General features: G+C 40.9%; 1 protein-coding gene across 3 annotated transcripts; it reads right to left on the reverse strand.

The window, feature by feature from the left end:
* Nucleotides 1-191: 191 nt before the first annotated feature.
* rab15 (RAB15, member RAS oncogene family) lies at nucleotides 192-19,715 on the reverse strand. Of its 3 annotated transcripts, none has more exons than XM_058614308.1 (7): nucleotides 19,347-19,715; nucleotides 6,663-6,723; nucleotides 6,232-6,292; nucleotides 4,628-4,705; nucleotides 4,068-4,157; nucleotides 2,769-2,834; nucleotides 192-2,465 (listed from the first exon to the last, which is right to left on the reverse strand). In XM_058614308.1, the coding sequence occupies exons 1-7, from the start codon at nucleotides 19,708-19,710 to the stop codon at nucleotides 2,304-2,306; spliced, it is 882 nt and encodes a 293-aa protein (XP_058470291.1). In that variant the 5' UTR covers nucleotides 19,711-19,715; the 3' UTR covers nucleotides 192-2,303. The 3 variants fall into 3 exon arrangements, with proteins under 3 accessions (XP_058470291.1, XP_058470292.1, XP_058470293.1); XM_058614309.1 differs by lacking the exon at nucleotides 19,347-19,715 and adding an exon at nucleotides 18,296-18,374; XM_058614310.1 differs by lacking the exon at nucleotides 19,347-19,715 and adding an exon at nucleotides 10,454-10,599.
* Nucleotides 19,716-19,760: the final 45 nt, after the last annotated feature.

Consider the following 19,760-nt stretch of genomic DNA (forward strand, 5'->3'; position numbering starts at 1 on the left):
TTTTTCAGCGTCTTAAATGTGAACATTTTCACAGAGGAATCATTAAAAGTGAGTCATTTCAGTTGGAGCAACACTGTCTGACATTTTCTGGACCAAACAACGAATCAATCAATTGAGAAAATCACTTCTAATAATCAAAAACAACAGCAAAAATCCATCTCATCACAACCAAAAAGACACAGAGTCAAACACTATATCGGCAAGTATTTACTCAACATCTGACATCTTTTTCTTTTCGGAATAACATGTTGCATTTTACATGTTGCATGTAATAGATCACAAATATACAATTCAAATAAACGGAAATAAAGGAACGAGGGGGGAGAGATTGGTTGTGGATCCAGATCCATTCACTGTCTTTTTGTGAAATTCTGTTGCAAACTTTAATATAGATAAAAATAATAATAAGCCAAAGTGTGTCCTATGACGCTCCAAACAGGCAACTCTGGTCTGAACTCGTATCACAATCAGCTGATTATTAACTTCACTGAAGTTGCAGTAAAAAAAGAAAAAGAAAGAAAGAAGAGGAGTGAGTCGCATGCAAAAATAAGAAAAATAAAATGTACTGGATTCTGTACAGAACAGTGAGGACAGGATGACCGAGACACGTTCATATTCACAGGAGGAAATGTTTCCGTATACCGTCAACGAGTCAAATCACGGTTTATTTTTTTTTAAAATGCAGCCCTATGATGGTAATACTTTAAAATATAATCACGTTTGATTATCAGCCTGTGAACGATGCTGTGGACAAACCTGGTGTATGAATATATATATATATATATACACAGTACAATGCAGTGACATCCCATCATAAGATCATATTTTCTGCTATAAGTAACGATTATAAAATGAAAGAAAAATAAAATAGCTTCAGTTTTTGCTACGGTTTTAGATTAATATTTGTCAACATTTGCATGGAAATAAAAGCAAATAAATAATTAAATAAAATGGCTGCATATATTAAGAACCATATCATCATCACCCATTTGAATTATCCACTGCAACCACACACACAGTAAGAAACACTGTCACACTGAGCCACTTTGTCTTGTGTGTGTGTGTGAGCTGTTTCTGCAATTCACATAGCACCCTCTAGTGGCCATTGCTCACACTACAGCTACTGCATTCAGTTTGGACAGGGGTCTGCAACCTTGAGCATGAAGAGACACTTTTGTCCCCCTCTAAGCACAAAAGAAAGTTCATGTGAAGCGACAAAAGACCATATTTGACCCATAAAATGAAGATAACAACATGTATAAAGGTTTTTATACAGAAAAAACAACTACAGTTTGCTGCATTGACGCAATTTAAGAACTACAAACAGAAAACTGGCGTTTCATTTGCTCTTCATACCCAACCTCTTATAAAGTGGAGGACAAAATGAAACACTGATGGAATTATGTAGAGTTAGTCCTTCCATTGTTTGTTTGATTTCAAATTAATGACGTTAAAATGAACCCACGTTGAAATAAATGAAGCAATGTTTGGATTGTATGTAATTCTCCAAACGCGTACTTCTTCATGTGCCAGAGAGGAGAGAGCTGGACATCATTGAGACAAAGACTCAAACAAATGTTATTATAAATGTGTTTTATACTGTTTCATTTCAAATTTAATACACAAATCTGGTGTTCGTGTACGACTACAGTGCGTTTTCTCAACAAAACTTCAGTTTTCCTTCATTTTAAATTGTTAAAACCCTATTTTAACACGCAGTAATTTGTAAATAACTGCCAGATATTGAAAGTTACTTACTCTCAGGACACTTTCTGGCCCTTTCATGGTTAAACTAAGCAAAAAGGCTGAGGTGTGAGGCTTAGGTGTTAAAGGGTTAATATTGTATGTGACGTAGACGCCGACTGTGACGCACACAGTGTTCAAACTCTAACGAGCCACATGTGGCTCTGGAGCCGCAGGTTGCAGACCCCTGAGTTTGGAGAAAGGCTGCGGGTGCAAAAAATGACTGGCTTCAATGGAACCACTGAAAAAGCTCTGGGAGGAAGGTCAGATTTGATGTGTCAGTCATTGTGTGGATTTAAGAGAAAGAAGCTTTGACAGTGTACAATAGCGTATTTGGTTAAATCACACAAACGGTGAGAGGGGACGGGAAACCCTTGACATTCAGAGCTTCAGCTGTTTTATTCAAACTTCTCTGTCCTAAATGTAACCAAAGTACACCTCTTTTTTCCCCAGCCGGATACAAAACCAGATGCTTTTTTGTGTCCAGAGTGAGCGGCGGTGACATGAATTCAACTAAAAAAAAGAAGATAAATCAACAGAACCGTGCTGTCAGTGTCCCTTCAACACCAGCAGCCTTTGCGCTGGTCGTCCGCCGCGCCGCCGCAGAGTCCCTCCTCCTGCTCCAGAGCAGTGAGGTCCAGCTCGTCGTTGTCGGACATCCGCAGCAGATCCAGGTCCTTCTTATTGGCCGCCAGCACCTGCTCTGCCAGTCTTGTGAAAGTCTTGGAGGGGGACGACGAGACCAAGGAGAGAGAGAGAGAGAGAGAGAGAGAGAGCGATGAAGTCATTTCCTCCCATGATGTCATTATGATGTCACACGTTGACCTAATATTGTTCAAAATGTCAAGTGCTTGCTTTCTTGGTTTGCTGAAACTCATGACGACATAAAGACGTATGCATGACGTCCGGTTGCCAGACCTTTACGACACCTCTCTCTCTCTCTCACAGCAGTCATAGCGACATATCTCTTATCTCTATGGAAACCAAGCGAGTGAGTGAGTGAGTGAGTCTCCGGGTGAACTCACCTCTGTTATATTATGGTTGGTGAAGGCACTTGTCTCGAAGAAGTCCATCCCATAAGCCTTAGCCAACTGCAGGGACAAGATGACAGCGTCAGACTCTATAGCAACAAAAAAATCTCTTTAATCTCTTTCTCTCGACTTGGCAGCACAGACAGACAGACAGACAGACAGACAGCTGAGCTGACATATTCACGAGTGTCTGCTGGTGGACTGATATCGCGGCTGTTTTTCTTATTTAATAGAAAATATGAGGCAACAGGAGGCGAGTTATTACTCACGCTCCGTCTCCGAGATCAGATCGGTGCAGCGGAGCCTTTAAAAACCGAGTGATTATCTGTGTCATTTTCTAACAGGATGAGATGAAAACTTTGACGTGTGAGACAGAACTGAACCTGAATATACCAGACTGAAGCAAATAGCTGACTCTCTGCTCTGCCTCTCTACATAACCTGTTGACGATAACAGCGTTACTTCAAGAGCTCAATCATTTTTGTCGCAGAACCACAACTCTAATAGTCTGTGTGGAGGACACAGAAAATGACAAATCACATGGCCTCAGATTTGCTTTTTCACAACACAGTTCCAGCACAACTCGGCTCTGCATGGCTCGACGTCTTTGCTTTTCCATTAGTTGGATTTTTTTTTTTTTAGTACCTGCTCCGACGATGTTCCAAGCGAGCTGATCCGCCACTAAAATCACGAACATGTGATGTCAACAGACTGTTGGGCCGCTGACTGACCAGGGAGTGTCGTCGTTGGAAGAGTCATGACACAGGAACCACACCGGACAACGCCGAACTGCAGCTCAGTTAAAAAGACTTAAAAACCTTCTAAAACATGCGTTGATCTCCAACATTTAGCAAAGGAAATGTCTAAAATCTCAATATTTCACAGAGGAGTCTGGTGTCAGAAGGAGTCTGTGCTCCGGTCGTGCAGGAAGCACTGAACAACTCTTTTTATTAACTGACTCTAATGATTCAGTTACACCGAAAACAACTGCTTCACAAGTCACTAGTTTGTGTGTGTGTGTGTCACATATGAAACGACGACACAGTCCACGATGAGGACAGGTTATCGTAGTGATGGGAAAAGTGATACCAAACGAGTCGTGCTGTAACTGTATCGTGGAAAAGCGCCGTAAGACGCCAGAGGATTCGCACCCTGATTTTTTTAAGATTCTTATGAATCTGTAATACATCTTTTCAAATGAACATCTACATGTATATTCATTATATTTTGAACCAAGGCCTTTAATTCATGATTTCATTGTTGTGAAAAGTGACATGTATGCACTGGATGTACCTTGACGCCTTGCTCCGTGGCCACCTGCCTCTTGTCCACCTCGTCCGACTTGTTCCCCACGAGGATCTTCTGCACCTTTTCGGGGGCGTACTGCAGCAGGCGTGGCAGATGTAATAAAACAACCAGGATGGATGGGGACGGGGGGGGGAAATGTCAAGAGAACACAAGACGCGGCGACAACAAAACGCCGGAGTGACAGCGCTCAGGAAATGAGTCTTAGATTAAAGATAAGTGGGAAGCGTTGCCAAGATCAATATGGCGTGTAACCAGCGGAGGAAATTAGGCTGATAATTGCTAAATTAATAGAGGATAAAATCGTGTGGGAAAGGGCAGTGGGAAGAGACTGCTGCCTGAAGACTCGCAGACAAATTACTGGGAGAGGGGAAAAAAGTGTGCACATGTCGTGTTGTGATGACAAGTATCGTGGGAAAGTGACGTCCCCGAATGTCAGGCCATAGCATTTGTTGTTTATTACAGCATGTCAACCTTTCGGCAAAAACACAACCCCCGTCACATTCACTGTGTGTGATTTATTGAACATCACCACCACCGTGACTCACCTCGTCCACGTCGCTGGCCCATTTCATGATGTGCTGGAAGGATCGCTCGCTCGTGATGTCGTACACCAGGAAGATGCCCTGCGACACAGGAAGTGGAAGATTTACACACATTTAAGACGGATACACCACAGAGAACAAGTCAGCTTTGATTTAAAAAGCTGGAGAGAGAGAGAGCTGGACCGCCTGACATCGAGGAGAAGAGGAAGTCGTGGGAGCACGGAAAGAAAGTGGTCTTCTTTCTGACCACTGGGACAACCAAGACGGCCGCTGTCCTGAGAGCACAGAGACCGTGTTGGGCACATAAACCTGTATCATGTCTGGAGGGGAAACAATTACACCATTACTCAAATGAATCGTCAACTATTTTGATAATCGATTGAAGCTTTTCTCATGATTAAAAACAAGATTTCTGGTAATTTCCGCTTCTTAAATGTTTCTAACAAAGAAATCATTAAAAACGGACAAAACAAAGACATTCGACAACCTCATTATTTCCAGGTTTGACAAACACTGATCGACATTTTTTATTGTTTTCTGACATTTTATGGACCAAGCGATTACTCGATTCATCTGGAAAATACTCGACAGATTAATCGAATATAAAAATAATCCTTAGTTGCAGCTCTAATTATGTCTGACAGATGTGTAGGCGCAAGACCGTTTAAAATCAGCCCTGGTTTGGACAGGGAGGAATAGGTTCATATTCATAATAGCTCACATATTCAGGCTTTTGTGTTGTTGAGTCAAAGTTAGGATTCATTTTATATCGCATATTTAAAAAAGACAAAGGGAGAAGCAATCACTTGTGCAGAAAGTCACCAAATAGACCGAACTTTAAACTTTGACGTACTTCCAAATTTCACAAATTCAGAAAATACAAATTTACGAAATGCAAATATCTCAAAGATTCTTCCGATGTAAACAAACCAGACCAGCACTTATTTGTGATTTTTTGCAGTATACAGACGACAACTCCTTCCTTCCAGTCTCTGGTAAATAGACAATTCATTTTCAATTTCAAAAATTTTAAATCTCTTTATAAGCCAACACGATTACAGCAGCGCAGAAACAGTGCAACAACACTGACCCGAGGCTGGACAACAATTCAAAAATATACTTTAATATCAATGTTTAGTGCATAACAATAAAAAAAGCACTCTTAGCAGGAATAAAATACACAATAAAACAAAAAGGAAAACTAATCAAATAAAACTGATTTAATTGAAAAAACTTCTCAATTTGCTTCACGTATTGCACAAGGAAGGACGACCAAATCTATTATTTGACCCACCCCTATCTTCACAATATCACAATGTTGAACCGTCACTTGAGCAGATTTATGGGTCTATTATGAAGTCTAAAACCACACGTTTTACTTTTAAAGCAAAACTTAATCTCTAATTATCTGATTTTTGTAACTTTAATCCACTAGTTTTACTCTGATCCCTTAAAATCCACCGTCCTGGGAAGCTGAAGCACTGAGTGTCAAGCATGAGGCGTATGGTACACGCTGATGTGTGTTCATATTAAATTAGTATACAGTAAAACAGGTAATAATGACAATAACAACATTAGTATATGGAGGAGATGTCAGGTAGAAATACCTGTGCTCGCCTGTAGTACTGCTTGGTGATGGTCTGGTACCGTTCTTGGCCTGCAGTGTCCCTGGATACACAAACATACGGTAAATACACATTATTTTATACTATAATAACACAGATTTCACATACAATTCAGTGGAAATGTATGACTATAAATATTTACCAACATTATATCTGCAAAAAAAGCATTTAAAATCTGTCATATTAGTATTAGGATGTTAGCATTTACTTCATAAAATCCCATAATTACAAATAAAATGTGGGTTCTTATTTAAACGTTACTTCTAGACTGAAAAATGAATCGAAGTAACCTTTTTTTATTACAACAAACCACAATAGGTGTCGTCTTATCAGGAACAAATGCCGAGTTGTTTTATTTAATATTGTTTATCTGATGTGAAGGACAAGGTCTTTGTCTCGCTGCAGTCTCTTACCATATCTGTGCCCGCACTTTGATACCATCTATTACTAGTGTTTTCATTTTGAAGTCGACGCCTGCGAGACACAGAGACAGAGACAGAGACAGAGACAGAGAGGACACGGTTAGTAAAGCTGCATTTTACAAAAAAACTCACGATGTACAGACTAAACATCTTTAGATGAAGGCAACACACAGATTAGATTTGCTGTTTGGGCAACGCTTTAAGGACCAGTCATTATTTCTCAATAACCTTTATTGCAGTGGTCTCAGACTCGTGGGCCTTTGTAAATATGAAAAACAACCACCTTTATGTTGAAAACATGTAAAATATCGTCACGAATGCTGCTGTTGTGATATCATGATGGAATATGCCTTAAATATGTATGGACTTGGACAGTAATGTGTCCTTATGGGTGTCTTTTTTTGTGCGTTTCTCATGCTTTTACTATAGTACTTGTGTGTTTTGCAAATTTGATGAAAATAAAAGCTTTTATTATTATTATTATTATTATTAGGTGATTTTTGGGAAATGTTTCTGCTCTGCCGTTATTCAGAAGGCGGTTTAACAGTTTATTGAATGAATGAGGAAACTGATGAGACGAACTGACGCAGGAACCGGAGGTGAAGGCCGAGTTCTGAGCACAGGAGGATTTAACAAAAGCACAACACGCGCAAAATAACTAAACACTAGAGAACTGAGATATCTTCAGGAGAGAGCGCCGTGACGTCTACCACACAGAGGTCTAAGTAGGACATAAGGAAATAAGTAGAAGCGCTGGATGATTAGATTGGCAGCAGGTGAACTGATTATAGGGCGGAGACAAAGGCGGAGCATGACAGATTCATGCACATGAACAGAAGTTGGCACACGCGTAAATTAGGTCAGGGCCGTCGAAAAAAACTCAGTAATGGTGAATGGATGAGACCCAAAAGAGCCGCCATTTTGGATTGAAAGTCAATTTTGTTTTTGCAACAATGGTATTTGAACAAACTTGTTCTGGAGTTATTAATGATTTTGTAAATTATGACTGACGGCTTGCATTATCTAATAGGTGCACACGCTTATGTGAACTTGCAGTTTCAAAAACAAACATTAGGGACAGTAAAAATGGGAGTTTTTACAAGTTCTGTTAATGTCACCGCGTGCCACGCCCACAGTATCTACCGATAACAAACAAAAGCACTCAGGATTTTTCATATATTTTTTTGACGTTCTCTTCTTCTCTCCCCCTTCCCCACACGATTGTCTCCTCACGCTAATGCAGCCGAGTCGACGTAAAACAAACCCACGAGACTCGCCGGGCTGCTGCAAATCCCCGAGAAATCAATTAACACCTCCCAATTAACCTGGCACTCAGCATCAGCCACGTTTCACATTCGGCGTCACGCTGAGACAAAGAGCCACTTGGCGCAATCGATTCACGTAAGTGGAAGAAACCGCAGCTTGTGGTTTCGCTATGGGTTTGGTTTTTTTTACCACTGCAATTTCTGCAGCTTCTGGATCCCATAATGTTGATACAGGCTTAAACACACGCGCACACGCGCGCTGATTCTTTGGGATTTTTGTGTGTTTGCTGAGAACAAAGTTAAGAAAGAAAAGACAGAGTTTAATCAGTGATTAGAAAAAAGAAAGTGCGAGGCCTCATTTCAGTCCCGGGGGTGACCTTTGCATTTGGCGAGACCCCATTCAAAATAATACTAAGTGAAAGGTCAGCATGGCAATCAGTGGCCTGTCTCGCCTGAGGCCTGAGAGAGGAGAGCAGACTAATGGCCGCTGTCGTCCCAGCGATCACTGTCCAGCTGTATTAGCGTGGTGTTAAACTCCACGTCTGAACAGCAGAGGGGGTTTGAATATGAAGTGCAAATACAGACTGAGAAACCATCAAACTTTCTACACCGAGAAGCACCTGAGAAAATACCGAGCTCTCAACGTAACACCATTATCACCAATGTTAAAACACTGTGGTGTTAAGTCATTTATTCCCCATAAGATCATTTTTTCTGTCACCATCCTCCTCCTCTTCCTCACATATACTTCACACACACACATACTGGTATAGTGAGATTAGATTAGGATGGAGTGAGAGATAAAAATGTGACTCTAATTATTACTAGTCAAAACTCGTCAGCTCCACTCCACTCCCATACCCTGGTTTATGCAGTAGAACAGTATTTCTGATTTTACCGAGAGGAAGCTGGCGTACCACCGGTGGTACACGTACCACAGATTGAGAACCATGGCTCTAGAACCAGCCAGTGATACCACAGAAAAGAAAGAAAAAGTCAAAGACTTTTTTCATTAAAGATTCAAACATAGTAGCAGTGACCATGAACGTTGGTATTTATCATATTTCTAAGAGGAAACAAATGCTGTCTGTCTCGTGTGCCTTTTTTGATATGTGTTTTAACTTCAAATTGGCCCTTTCAGATTAAGAAATGAAGAAAAATCTGTATCCGGGCAAACATTTCATCTCCAAACCATAAGTTGAATTTCTTCTCCGCTGTTCTTTTCGTTTCAGAAACGACTTCCAGGAGACAACAATGGTGAAAATTAAGAACAAGAATGTCTGTTACGAGACGGACGACAACGGAAACTAAAGGTAAGTAACAACAGAGTTTTCCTGTTCACAGCTGATCATTGAACAGAATCAGGGAGAGAAAGCTGGTGACTGTACGTTTACATGCATGGTTTAATCCAGCTAAGATCGTAGTCCGACTAAGATGTATGTCGTCTCCTTCTAATTCCAGGTCAAAGACCGGTGAGGACATTTTGGAACATGCACAGAACTCCAAGTCCAACTAAGAGGAGCAATCGGACTATGAATCATATTATCCAGGTATGTTAGTCCGACTAAGACCAGCTCGACTTTATTCGGACTAACGTGTTCACATGAAATTAAGAAAACAGAATTAATGTCTAAGCCATTAATTCTTTTCGATTTTTCTGTTTTCAATTTTAGTCCGACTAAGACATTAGTCGGACTAAAATCGAACCCTATCTCTCTGACTTGACACCATCCTGGAGAACTCAAACTGAACAAGAATCCACAGCTTCTTCAGCAGCCTGCATTTGTGCGACTGTAATCAGAGCCCAGAGGAGGTGCAGCACTGTCGTTCTCCCTCAGACCTCTTGATTAACAATTATGCTTTAAAGGTCATTATGTGACAAGTATTGACCAATGACGCTAAAAGTTCCTGAAAATGTACTTTTGAAAGTAATGTATGAAACGAAATAAAAAACAAAACAACTTTTAAGTGAATCAAGAGAACTCCACAGACAGAAATCAGCAGAGAGTTCCTTAAAGAGTTACATTAGGACAAAACGATGCAAAGCTGGAGGCCCACACTGTCTGCTGCCTGCTGATTTTTACTGGGACTCCATTATCATTGCTTTTTAACGGCGGGGAAAAATGAGATCATTTCACAGAAGCAGGCGAATGGTAACGACTGTGGTGGCGGAAGAAAAATGCATGAATGCACTTAGACACAATGGGTTAGGGTGGTGGTGGACACTATGGTTTCTCATAATTAGAGAATTTCATATTCAAAGATTGTTCAAGGTGTTTCTGTCTGTGCTCCAGCAAATGCTTTATTCGGGGCACGATTGGTCAATCTGGACGAGAAATGATGTGCAAAGTTCCGTAAAACCAGTGTTCATATAACACAGACTATACTATGTTTAATGATGTGGTACAGACTGTACAGATTTCTTTCTAAATCAGGAATTAAAAACTGTCAAATGACCAGTGTGTAAGATTTAGTGGCACCTAGGGTAGAAGTTGCATATTTAAATCAACTCAATACCTTTTGCGAATACATCGTTGGTGGTATCACAGAGCAGACCTTTATCCAAAAAAGTGTCACAGGGATGTTAAGATGCAGTTTGAGTAAAAAAAGAGTCACAAACTAACAAAAAAGGCAAAAAAAAAAAACATTAACAGAAAAAAACACTGAAAACACAGGGAGTGAAGCAGCTGAAAACAGAGACTAAATACACAGGAACACAGGTGTAACACATTAGGGCGGAGCAGGCAATCAATGGGGGAGACAGCACAGGACAGGAAGTCAAACTTAACAAGGTGCACACCATGAAAAACTTCAAAATAAAACAGGAAACAAGGAACTGAAAAGCAGACAGAACTTAAAAGCAAGTAGAGTAAAGCAAACGGTTCAATAAAATCTGTCTGGATAATCCAAAAAGAGCTGCACTGGTGTAATATAAAGGTGGCCACATTATTAGGTACACAGGAACTTAATACAGTGGCAGAAGTAGCAACATATAAGATGCTTTTTCTACCTCTAGGTTTCAATGTGTCGCACATTCTGCAAACACTGGCTGCGATTTGATTTACTGCTGCACTTCCAACATTTTTTAACCAGTTTGACCTTGGGTATCAACAAGGTCGTTTTTGCCACTGCTCGCTGAATATTTCCTCTTTTCCTGAATCCTTACTTTACCCCGCCTTTCTTTAACCGTGTCTATATATCTAAATGCACTGAGTTGATGTCACGTAATGGACTGAGCAGTCGGAAACACGTACCTAATAAAGTGGCCAGTCATTTTTAAACGTTTGGGTTTATCCCCGACTAAATTCTCCACAGTGGACGGTTTTAAAAATCCTAAATCACGCCGAACCGTGACAACACAGGGAGGAGACGCAGCGCGAGGGACGGCGGTTAATTTAACATGGCGGCGTTTCACTATCAGCAGAGTGAAAGCCATGTAAATCTTAATGGGAAACACACCCAGAACTGACTCAACTAATTACCAGGACGACACGCGTTCCACTGAGCAAGACGGATGAGGCGGTGGCGCGTGTCAGAGTGTGTGTGTGTGTGTGTGTGTGTGTGTGTGTGTGTGTGTGGTAGGTAATGGTGAAAGACGGCACTAAATAATGGATGGACAGATGATGGAAGCTCTGGCGCCGACACACAGTCCCATTAATGTGGATCTCTCAGCCCTGACTATCACTACTGCACACAACCGCCTTTGGGCCGCAGAGAACAAGGAGCAAACATTTATTTGCCCTTTTTTTTCTTCTTCCAATTATAAACTTGTCAACAGTCTGTCCGGGACAATTTCATCTCCTCAAGGTTACATTTGCTGCTCCTGGTGTGACACGTGTCGATCCGTGTGTAAGCAGGAGACCAGGGTTTGACAAAGAGATGGTATATGTACGCTAACAGGCCACTTCATTAGGTACACCAGGGCAACTGCACTGCAATCCAATCAATCATGGTCATGGACATGGTCAAGATGACCTGATGTAGCTCAAACTGAGCAACAGAATGGGGACGAAAGGATGATTTAAGTGACTATGAATGAATAATCACTTAAAAATATGAGCAGTTTTTTTTTTTTACGTACTTTAGACGATGGTCTTGCTTTATAGAGAGGGGGCAACATAGGATGAGCATGTGTTTCCTTTGCAAACCAAGGAGAACAGCGTCCTTTCTGGTACATGAGGGCCACCATAGTTCCCTGATCCACTTGAGTAGAGTCCTCTGTTTGTTACAATCTGCAGTCTACGTAGATTATTTTAAACTGGACTCATTGTGTCTCATCTTGTCCTTATGTTACAAGTTGATTACATCACATTGATTAGATCAAAATTGATAATAAAGTAGATTCACATTGGTCTGTTGATTTATAAATTCACAGAATAATTCCACCTGTAGTTGGAGTGCCGTAATATTTCGCTCTCCAGGGTTGACCTGCAGTTTCATCAGGACCCTGGGAATTTCATCTTTTTGTGACATTTTCCCTTTGTTTGAGGCTAAAAAAAGGACACCAGAATCAACTGAAACCTGTACTTTCTCCTTTTAATAGCTTCTACCAGTGTAAAATATGACAGCAAATGGGCCGAGAGAGCGAGCAACAAGAGTCCCCAGCTGTCTGCAGACTGAGGACGCCACAGGTCATGGTCTGCATTTTCACCTCTCTTGACCAACTGAGCGTCTCTGTCAAACCCTCTGCTCCTGTAAGTCACAGGCTAAAAATACTACTTATCCACCTGTGATGAAGGAGAAGAAGAAGAAGAAGAAGAAGAAGAAGAAGAACCATAGCCTGAAACTAAAGCTGGGCTTCTTCTTCTTCTTCTTCAGGAACAAATCATGTCTTAGCTGCCACTTTCTTCCTATGGTGACAGCGTTTACATGAATGCCACCTCCAGCTCTCTACAGATGCTGGACGCTGTCAGCCAATGAATTCTGGTCTTCCTCGCCCTGGACCCTATGTTTAGAAATGTAGGTGTGTATGTGAATAGCACTTTCATAATAGGTCGAGTAGATCGCCTCGGGCATGGCTGCAGAGTGATCTTACATGGTGAGTTTGTGAGTTATATCGATAAAAAAAAGTGCTTGGATTGTTATTGTAAGTCTGGCAGTCTCAGGTCTCGCAGGATCTTGCGTAGTCTGAAACTTTATGAAACATACGGGCCCAGAATGAAAACTACCAGAATTCACCCTTTAAGTTTTAGAAATAGTCCTTTTTGCACACAAACCACTTTGTCCTCTGCCTTTAACCCTGTCCTTATTACGCACCATTAGTGAACACACGCAAGAGTGCAGGAGCAGTGGAGCGCCCACCCAATGGGGGATTGGGTGCCTTGCTCAGGGGCAGCCCAGCCATTGACTGAGCCAGCGACCTTTCCAGGTACAAGCCCAGTTCCTTTCCACCTCACGCATCAATGCACTCCGTATTCTCCAGTCAATCGCTCGTCATTATCCTCACGGAGACTTCTGCACCTCGTCAACAAATCAATGCTTGGCCTGCGGCGACTCATACATCTCCTACACTTCATGTCACGCAGACACTTACAGAGCTTGATGGAAAAGGCATTTTCTTACTCTTCAACCTGGAACACTTTACGACAGGATCTGAAGCTGGGCACTTCAAACTATCTTTAAGGGCATTTAAAAAAAGATCTGTGGAAACTTGTTCCTGTTCTTAGCATTTCTTTAATCAGCTCCGCTGAGACCTTGTGTAACATCACACCCCTCCACATTCATAGGGAGCAGTATTGTAAAGTAACAAAGTACAAATACTTTGTTAGAAAAGTCACATATCTGTACTTTTACTCCACTGCATTTCCTCTAACTCTCTTACTACCAAATAAAATCAGAAGAAGAAGAAGAAGAAGAGTCGTAACGGTCTGCTTTTCCAGTCTCTACCACTCACCCATTCACACTTCCTTCATACGTTAAGTAAACGTTGCTCAAGGACACATATAGGCTAGCAGAGCCAGGAATTTAACCCTCAACCTTCCAGTTGAAAGACAACATGCTCTACCACTGAGCCACCATGTCTCAAACCTTACTCCTCACTAAAAGTTAAGTACATTTTATATCAGAAAAGGACTTTTGATACTTAAGTACAGTACATGTCATATACTTTAAGGACTTTTACTTAAGTAATATTATAAAGGCTGGTAAAGAGAAATAATAGACAAATGAAATCTGTTGACAAAGAGAGAAGACGATCGATGTCAGACCTCCAGAGTGACGGGTTCAGCGGGTCGTGATCACAGCGACAGCGACCGCGACTGAGATCGCCGCTGTAAGCACTGCCGCTGCTTAGTGAGTAAGACCTTTGCTCCTCGCGCCTTATCTCTGTTTTGACAGCCTGCAGTTGTGAAGCGGCAACAGTGAGGAGCTCGGCAGTGACTTGAGGACCATTACTAAAGTAAATCAGCTGTGTGTGTGTGTGTGCACTCACTGGCCCATAAGACAGTCTTACAGGGAACAGAGGGACCTGTCATAATAAAACAGGAACACTCATGAGCGAGGATTTATTAATAGACAGTGAGATTAATTAGACTTTTAGCTTTATAGTGAGCTGTAACCAGGGGAATAAAATTGTGTCTTTTTGTTGATCCTATTACCAGGCAGCTTATTTACTGTTATTTCTTTTTTTTCTGAGCATTTCCTGTCATTTGTGAAGAGAAAAGAAAAGAAAAGCCTTGATGGAACAAATCAAAAGCAAAAAAAAAAACAAAAAACAACCTTGGCTAGTGTTTGAATGCAGGTCTCATTCTTTTGTGTGGGAATTCTTGAGCACAAATATAAACTCAGACTGTCTTTCAACCAAAGCTTGAATGTCAACACAGTCGGTTATAATTGATGGACTTCCTGCTGCCTATTAAAGGTCCACTGTGTAACATTTATGGCATGTTTCCACACATTTTCATTAGGAATAGTACCAGAATAACCGGCCCCAACCGTTCCATTTATCTGTACCCTTCCCTTGAGGTACCAGAGTAATGGTAAAGTACGTTATGGGTGGAGCTAGACCTACGACAGCCGACTGGGGCGACAGAGTAGCGCCAATCCCTTGCGATATTTGCGGTGTTTCCTCAACGCACGCAAGTCTCTTGTTGTTGTCGCACCGGTGCGACGTCATGCTACGTATCTGCGTGTGTGGCAAAGCTCAGGAGGTCTCCAAGTACATCATAAGGAAGTAGATGTAACTACAAAAACAACACCGACAACTCTTCCTTCCTCATTTGGAGTGAAACTTCCTCAAAATTTGCCCTAAAGCGGTAACTGGCGCTTATAGGCGTGTTTGTGACATCAGACATGTGACCTGATTCGGTGGTGGAAAACTAAGGATTTTATCCTCCAGATGCTGTGCCAGCCTGGACAAGTCCATCACAGATAGACACACACATAGAGACAAACAACCTTTCACTCTCACACTCACACCTAAGGTCAATTAAGCGTCGGAGGAAACCGGAGAACCTGGAGAAAACCCACGCACACACGGGAAGAACATGCAGGCCCTTGTTCTGAGTTTTCCGGGTATTCTTATTGCAAAGGCAAGAGTGCTAACCACTACCCCAACCATGTGGCCCCTGGTACATTCATATTGTTCATAAATTATCGAAATAGGAATTAAAAAAAAAAAATGATATGAGTTATCTTGACATAAAACCAATGAACAAGACAAGCCTAAACATGGCAGACCCATCTAAAAAGAGATAAAAGATAGAGAATCGAATCAAGGATTTGGACAATCGCGACACCCCTAATAGTGAAGCTGAGGCCGGGCAGGAAAAAAAGGATTTCCATGGGAACTCTTCCAATCGTTCATCTACTGGAAAATGTCCGAGCCAGGAGCGAGAACATGCTTGGAAGCTTTGCTCTGCCTGTCTGTCCGTCCAGGTGATTCCCATTATGCGCCTCAGGCAGCGCAGATGAGATGGCAGCTGTTAAGCTTCAGGGTTGGTCCTGGTTCCTCTACCGTAGAGGAGTGAGCTGATGTCAGTGTCTGTGCCCCGGACACTGTTGCAGAAGAGATTTTTAATCTCAAGGAGTTTTTATTCCTGGTTAAATAAAGGTTTATTATAATAATGACAAATGAAAGTTGGGTATGGGTTGCGTCAGGTCGACCTCTATCCAAAATCCAATTAAGGGTTTTGCTAAAAGGCTACTACTGCTGTTGTAGGTTCCAGAAGTAGGATTTGGAGTATTAGTCATATTTGAGTGTCCTCATGTTTGACCAGTCTGCTCTTCTGTGTAACAACACGAGATGCAGAACAGCGTAACTGAGCACAATCCCTCCGAGGGTGTGAGACGTCACCGCAGTTTTCTGTTTGTAAGATAATTAAGAGCAAAAACGGTGAGGGACCCGACTGTAACAGGGGCCGGTGAATGATGACGGAGGTGGCCGTGAGAGAGGGACGCGGGAGACGATTGATGTCCCCACTGTCTCCGCAATGTCAGGGCCTCTCGGGCGGTGGATCGATAAATAATTTGCCAAACTTTGTGGGGCTTGTTTAGTCTGAGGAGACGTCTGAATTACTGCAGGGCCGTAAAAGACCTCCCACCACGGCTGATAGAGACACAGTCTGCTGCCCACAGTCCACTACAAATGTCAGGAGACTGGAGTTTCTAAGAATCCATGGTTGTGAAGATGTTTTTATGTCAAGAACAAAAAAGAAAAGACAGCTGCCTTTTAATTTTTTTTATATTCTTTCAGCACACACAGAGGCAGGTGTGAGTGCTTCCACTGAGAGACGACATCAAAAAAAGGTTTTCAATGTGCATTTCTCTGCAGGGTAAAGATTTCCTGTGCTACAGGTGCAAGACTTAAAAATAGCACACAGCGGTTTCTAGACAGTATATTTTGCAGTGCTTTTAGTGACACTTAAAGAGCCAAAACCACTCTTAAATTGTGTTAAATCTAACCCTTTTAGTATAACTATAACACTAAAGGAGCCAAAAACGCTTTAAAATTGTGTTACATTTAATTATTTTAGTGTTATTTTGACACTTAAAGAGCCAAAAACATTAAAATTGTGTTAAATTTCACTCATGTATTGTTACTTTAAATTTCATTAGTTGAATGTTACTTTGACACTAAAAGAGCCAAAAACATTAAAATTGTGTATCATGTATTGTTACTTTGACACGAAAAGAGCCAAAAACACAAAAATTGTGTTAAATTTCATTAGTTTAATGTTACTTTGACACTAAAAGAGCCAAAAACACTAAAATGTTGTTCAATTAAACTCATTTAATGTTACTTCGACAAGGAAAGTGCCAAACAGACTCTAAATTGTGTTAAATTTCACTAATTTAACTGTAACCTTGATACTCAAACAGCCAAATCACTAACATTTTGTTAAATTTACCTCATTTAATGTTACTTTGACAAGGAAAGAGCCAAACAGACTCTAAAATTGTGTTAAATTTCCCTATTATAGAGTCACTTTGGTACTAAAGGAGCCAAATACAGTCTGGAATATTGTTAAATTCAGCTGTTTTGGTTTTTAACACTGCAATGTTGACTGGGCACAAAGAGAATGCAATCATACGTTTCATTTACTCATCAAAACATTTTGAGTGGTGTTTTGAATGGAAGCTGTATGGAAACTGAGAAACTGACGCCTTTAATGCCTTCGCTGTTTCAGTGATGACACTGACAATCTTATTTCCTTTCAGATCACAACAGTTAAACAGTCTGCAGGTAACAGCCAATTTCATGACTCGTTGTCTTGCCCTTATCTGGACGATATTATAAACTCTGTGTTTTTTGTTGTTGTTTTTTTTATTAATAAAATCAAATGCCGCTCATCCAATATCTCCTGACACAAACTACATCCTCAGGCCACTGGGATTTATTCTCCATTCTCCGTTTAATTAGATCAAATACTGCCAGAAAGTAGACGCTATACTTCAAAAGAAGAAATAGTCAGTTAAATGAATGCACACACTCACTGACACACTTGGGGAAAGACAGACCAGGTGCTACAGAAGATTAAACTCCACTGTAGCATAGAGAAATACACAGGAAGCTTATTGTACATCCTCAGTTCTCAAACCGCAACGTGACGCTTGGTAATGTGCCTGTCATGGCTCGGAATCACACAACTGTGCAGAGCGATGCACTGCACAGACTAACACTGGGAACAAAAAGGCTGTGCTCAGTCAATACCATATTCAGGGACGTGGCAAATGTGTGACTCAGAGCAACAGCAGATACTTTTACCCTGAGGCTCACTCTCGCTCTGACCTCATAAAATCTGCAATATCTTGAGAATATGTTCACCACTTTTGCCATTAAAAAAAGATTTTCCTCCCCATACCAAAGACCATAGAGAAAATCACTTATTTCAAGTTGTATGATAACACATTTTAACTTACTAAGGGGAGTCAGAAATGGATGAACAACTCCTGTGTGCCATGATGTAAAATCCTTGTGAAACTGCACATTCTGCCTGCTGTAGAAACAATTTAGGTAAAATGTATTATTCTACCTAACAATCTAACTATTCTAATCTAACCAAACCGATCTTTTATTTATTCCGTAGCAAGAATTCACCTCTTTGATGCAAAGCACATCCACCCTCAAATGAGAAAGTCAGTGCCAAACACTGATAGTTACGAGCACTTGGCACTGACATTCTCTGGTTGTCGACCCAGTATGAGACGTTGGTTTTATTGTTTTCATTGTATGACTTGTTTATTTGTGTCGTTTTCATACGTTCTACAGTATTCTCCGGTTTTATTGTTTGTTTTATTGTTTGTATTTAGGTATCTTAGGTCTCAGGTTCTATAATGTATGTGTTTTATTTAGGGGCCGCATGATTTTGAATAAATATCTAATTGTGATTACTTTTGCCAGGAATTATGATGTGACTAATTATGTTCTTTTTATTATTTGATTAACATATTTAAAATGGTTTATTCTGTGATATTATTTACAGAAGATGTTTTCTACAGTCTGTAGAATATGATGTGCGTAGGTTAGGGAAACATTTAATCTAAAATCTACACATTTTGGCTTTAAGAAATATTGCAGCAAGCCATATTGCGACTTCGATACTGTTGTTGCTGTGTTGTGTTTTAAAGTGCTTTATAAATAAAGTTGGATTGGATTAAAGTCATGTGTCTGCCAGGTGTTAGATCTTTCCCCCTCAGGGCTTTCTCTTTCAACCAATGTGCAATCACTTGGATTTGAAAATTAATCCACTCCTGTAATTAAATCACTACAGTATAACCCATGATCAGGTTCCAATAATAAAATAATAAATAATCATAAAACATTCAGTGGCCCCCCACACACACATGCAGAGAAAGAGAGAGAGTGTGTGTGTGTGCTGCGCATGTGACATGATGAACAGAAGATGAAGAAGAAAAAAAAAACACCGGATGTGCTCGTTCAAACACAGGTGATGAATAAAATAGATCTTACCGATGGTGGAGATGTGAGACGGGTGAAACTCGTTGTCCGTGAATCTGCACAGCAAACATGTTTTCCCGACACCGGAATCTCCGAGGAGCAGAAGTCGGAAGAGAACATCGTACTGTTTAGCCATATTTTTTTTATTTTTTTTATAGAGATATATAAATTCAAAATAAAGAAATAAAGAAAGAAATTGGGCAGCTAACTCAGGGATGGATGGGTAAAGCCCCTCCAACTGCTCGCCATGTCGGCTCAGAGGTGCAGCATGAGCCGCCGGCTTTGTTTCTTTCTGTTGGGTGAACGCGGGTGAAGATGATGATGCTCCAGATTCCCAGGCTGCCTCCAGCTTCCAGTGGGTGCGGTGGTGGACCATTGTCAAGGCAACAAGGAGCAGACACTTCCGGTGGTGCATTTCAGCATAAA

The sequence above is a fragment of the Solea solea genome, chromosome 17, assembly GCF_958295425.1.
Source record: "Solea solea chromosome 17, fSolSol10.1, whole genome shotgun sequence".
NCBI lineage: Eukaryota > Metazoa > Chordata > Actinopteri > Pleuronectiformes > Soleidae > Solea > Solea solea.